Source organism: Eschscholzia californica, unplaced genomic scaffold (genome assembly GCF_041429995.1).
Source record: "Eschscholzia californica isolate CP2 unplaced genomic scaffold, dmEscCali1.0.p SCAF_4, whole genome shotgun sequence".
NCBI lineage: Eukaryota > Viridiplantae > Streptophyta > Magnoliopsida > Ranunculales > Papaveraceae > Eschscholzia > Eschscholzia californica.
In genome coordinates this window covers 54,088,434-54,092,401 of record NW_028238461.1, presented here as the reverse complement: position 1 = coordinate 54,092,401, position 3,968 = coordinate 54,088,434, and the positions used below count along the sequence as shown (strand labels likewise).

General features: G+C 31.7%; 1 protein-coding gene across 2 annotated transcripts; it reads left to right on the top strand.

The window, feature by feature from the left end:
* The first annotated feature begins 303 nt into the window (after window positions 1-303).
* On the top strand, window positions 304-2,573 carry LOC147546231 (protein SOSEKI 5-like). 2 transcript variants are annotated; one of them, XM_086636646.1, is made up of 4 exons: window positions 304-760; window positions 869-938; window positions 1,029-1,925; window positions 2,233-2,573. In XM_086636646.1, the coding sequence occupies exons 1-4, from the start codon at window positions 511-513 to the stop codon at window positions 2,345-2,347; spliced, it is 1,332 nt and encodes a 443-aa protein (XP_086492772.1). In that variant the 5' UTR covers window positions 304-510; the 3' UTR covers window positions 2,348-2,573. The 2 variants fall into 2 exon arrangements, with proteins under 2 accessions (XP_086492772.1, XP_086492773.1); XM_086636647.1 differs by lacking the exon at window positions 2,233-2,573 and having other exon boundaries at window positions 438-760; window positions 1,029-1,929.
* The last annotated feature ends 1,395 nt before the right edge of the window (window positions 2,574-3,968 follow it).

Here is a 3,968-nt window from a genome sequence, read left to right as displayed (position 1 = left end):
TTTTGTCATCAGCAAATCATCGCCATACCCAACTATATCTTCATCCCAATTAGTTTGGAGAGAGAAAAAAAAATGAGTGAAAGATGAGAAAGAAATTTGTTGCTATGATAATAAGGGATGAATAGATCAAGATTCAATCTTAACATTCCTCTAACAGAACTGTTAGCAAAGGGACCATAACAATATATTGAACAATCTAAAGGGTCAACATTGCTAGTTAGTCACATCTAAGGAGCTAAAACAGAATAAACCCGAGTTTGAAAGTTCACCTACTTTACCCGCTCCTCCGCTCCCTCCACATTCATCTCATTCTGACTTTTATAAGTCACCTACCTTTCCTCTCTCTCTCTCTCTCTCTAGAAATTGACGAAAACCAGAGTCTCGTAAAATCTTCAAATTGTTTATTTAAAGAGTTCACGTTGTCTTATTTTCTGCCATATCTATCTATTAGTATAATTTTTGTTTACTAAAATCTCTGCAATTTCTGTTTTTTTCCCTTGTGGTTCAAAAATGGCAGGAAGAAGAACAGAAGTTCAAGTACCTAAAAAATGGACACATACTACTAGTGATAGTAGTAGTAGTAGAGAGATAATAAGTCCTGATAGAACTAAAGTTTGGATTGAACCAAAACCTAAACCTAAACCTAAAATGGATCTTAGAAAAGTTCCTGTTGTTTATTATCTCTCTAAAGATGGTCATTTAGAACATCCACATTTTATTGAAGTTCCTCTCTCTTCAAATGACGGACTCTATCTTAAAGGTAAAAAAAAAAAAAAAAAAAAGATTTGTTCTTGATTTTATTGCTTTTGAACTTCTTTGATTTTGATTGTTTACTCAACTTTTGATTTGATTTCATTCCATTTCTTAGATGTGATCAATAGATTGAACTCTCTGAGAGGAAAAGGAATGGCGAGTTTGTATTCCTGGTCTTCAAAACGGTAGATTTTGATTTCCGATTCAAAACTCTCTTTGATCTTCATTTTTCTTTTTTCTGTTTTTGAATTGATTTATGTTTTGATTTGTCTCAGGAGCTATAAAAATGGATTCGTTTGGCATGATTTATCAGATAATGATTTCATTTATCCAGCTCAAGGTCATGAATACATTCTCAAAGGATCGGAGTTTCTGGAAACAAATATCAGTTTCAGATCTGACGAAATCGCGTCTCCGAGTTCGGAAAAGTTGCCTGAAACTAATAAATCAGGTGAAAATATTGAGTTTCCGGTTGTTATTCAGAGAAGAAATCAGTCATGGAGTTCAATCGATCTTCATGAGTATAAAGTTTATAAGAACGAATCAACCGGTGAATATGCCGGACAAGCAGCAGATGCCGCAACACAAACGGAAGAAAAACGCCGACGAAGAAGAATGATCAAAGAAGAAGAAGAAGAAACTGAAGAAGAAGTAAAGAAATCAACTTTGTTTGATGAAGAACAATATGAAAATCACACAACAGAACTAAGCAGAGAAGAGATTTCACCACCGCCTTCATCTTCAAGTCCTGAAACCCTAGAATCTCTAATTAAATCCAACGGACGAATTTCATCTACTAACAATAGTAGTAGTAGTAGTATTATAAATGAATCAGATATTCGTAATCTAACGGTTAATAATCATCCAAGTGGAAGAGTAAAAGCTTCTGTTGTTCTGAAACAACTAATATCTTGTGGATCATTTTCTGTAAAAGAAGATGGATCAACATCTACGAACACAAATACACCAAAAAGAGATCAAGGGTTCTCATTGATGTCTCACTATAGAGGTAGATTACCGAACGAAGTAGCGAATCATGTGGGATCAATAGGAAACCAAAGATTTGAAGAGATTGGATTAGAAGATAAGGAGTTCTTTAGTGGGAGCTTAATGGAGACCAAAAAGGATGAATTTTCAGCTTTTAAGAGATCATCTTCTTGCAATTCTAACAAGTAAGGATTTTTTCTGTCCTTTTTTATTCAAATTTTTTAACTTCAGATATCGTCTGAAATGAATGACCGGAAGTGATTTTACAATGTCGATTTTTGTCCGAATTGTGATGTCTAATTGTAGGTTGAGCCCAAGTTCATTTGTGTGAAACATATAATAAGTCTGTAGAATAATTTGAAATGACTATTTTTATGTCTAAAAAAAGAATCAGATTTTGACGACTTAGATTTAGAGTATCAAAAGAGAAACAAACACGATTTGACCATTTGAGTAAAACGCGCTAATGTATCTTTTTCGTTTATGTTTCAGGAACTCAAACCTTGTATTAGAAAAACCAAAGAATACTTCTTCAACCAAGAAAGAAGGTGAAGAAAACATTTCCACGGCCGGGAGTAAGCGATTTACAGATGGCACATTCCATTGAATTAACCGTAACAACAATTTAACTCAATGCAATCGTGGGTAGAGAAAATTGAAACCAACATCATATTGGTGAAGACATTAAGAATGTAATATCTTAAATGTGTTTGTATCTTTTGCTTTGTTAATTTAAGCATCTTGAGATATAGAATGTTAATTTTGACCAACTCAAGTCACTTGTTGGAAGAACATGATTAGGGATGATTAATACATAATTTTGTGTTCTAAAAGTGGGAGTGGAAAGGGAGGAAAAGAAATTAAAGATTTGTTTAAGGTATGGGTGCCTTACTGCCTTGTAGGTTGCAATTCCATGAGTGGGCTGGTGGTTGTGAATAGGAAGAGGGTGTGAATTCCCAAACTCGATTCTCTTGGGAGTTTGGAATACTTTATCAAGTTTGTCTATGGAATCCAAACTTCAAAAATTTTAGCTTGCCTTTTCAGGTTTTTTTTGGCTTAACCTATTGATTTCAATACTAGTTTGGAAATATAGCTCTTCCCTTTCTTTAAAAAACTTTTCCAACTAGCTTGGTCTTGCGTTCAACAAACAAAAAGTAGCTTTTTTTTTTGATGAAAGAAACAAAAAGTAGCTTGGTCTTGCAAAAAAAAAAAAAAAAGTAGCTAGGTCAAATAAAGGATATCTTGTGAGAGCATCTCCAAACGTCCAACCTCCATATTGACATAATCTCTATATTTTCACTCCTTAAATAGAGTTTCACTCCAAACGCAAAACACTATTCAAGTCTCTATATTGACATCTTTGTTATTTTATTAGTTTTAAATTCATAACTTATTATTTTTATTACTTATAACTTCTAAAATTTGATAAATTAAATATAATTAACATAGATTATATATAAAAGCATTATATTAAAAAATACATATAACATTAGGGATATTACAATGCGTACATTACTACAAATTACGAAAATATAAAATAATATTAAGAAATACATATAATATTAGAGATATTACAATGCGTACATTACTACAAATTACGAAAATATAACCTAATATTGTTACATAACTACTTCCGTATCTACCAATTTGATGTCTACTAATTTGATGTCCACCACCTTCATACTCACCACTTCCCTATCGACCACTTCTATATGATCTTATTTATTATCTAATTATGTATTTTGTTACGTATTTTATGTTACGTATTCCCTCAACAAAAAAAAAAAATGTTACGTATTAATTATGGGCATTTATAATTATATAATTAATTTAATAGTATTATTAGTTTACTAGAATACAAAAGTAATAGGACACAAGTGTCAATTCATAAAAGATATTAAGGACTCAAATATAAATTATATGGCAACCAATGACCAAAAATCTATTATGTCAAATCAGCTCTATAATATAAAGAAGTGAAAGCTCACTATTCACCAATCTCTACATTATAGAGAAGTAGAGGAGCCTTTGGAGCTCCAAAATCTCTATTTATGAAGAAATAAAGCACGTTTGGAGATGCTCTAACATATTTTATAGTGGAGTATCACTTTTCGAGTATTAACAGTTTCTTACAACTATTTACAGATAACATTTTCAAAAGAAGTTTGCAAATTACTAAGTTAAAACACAGATTAATTTGAAAAGTGTTCAACAAACCCATATAGATA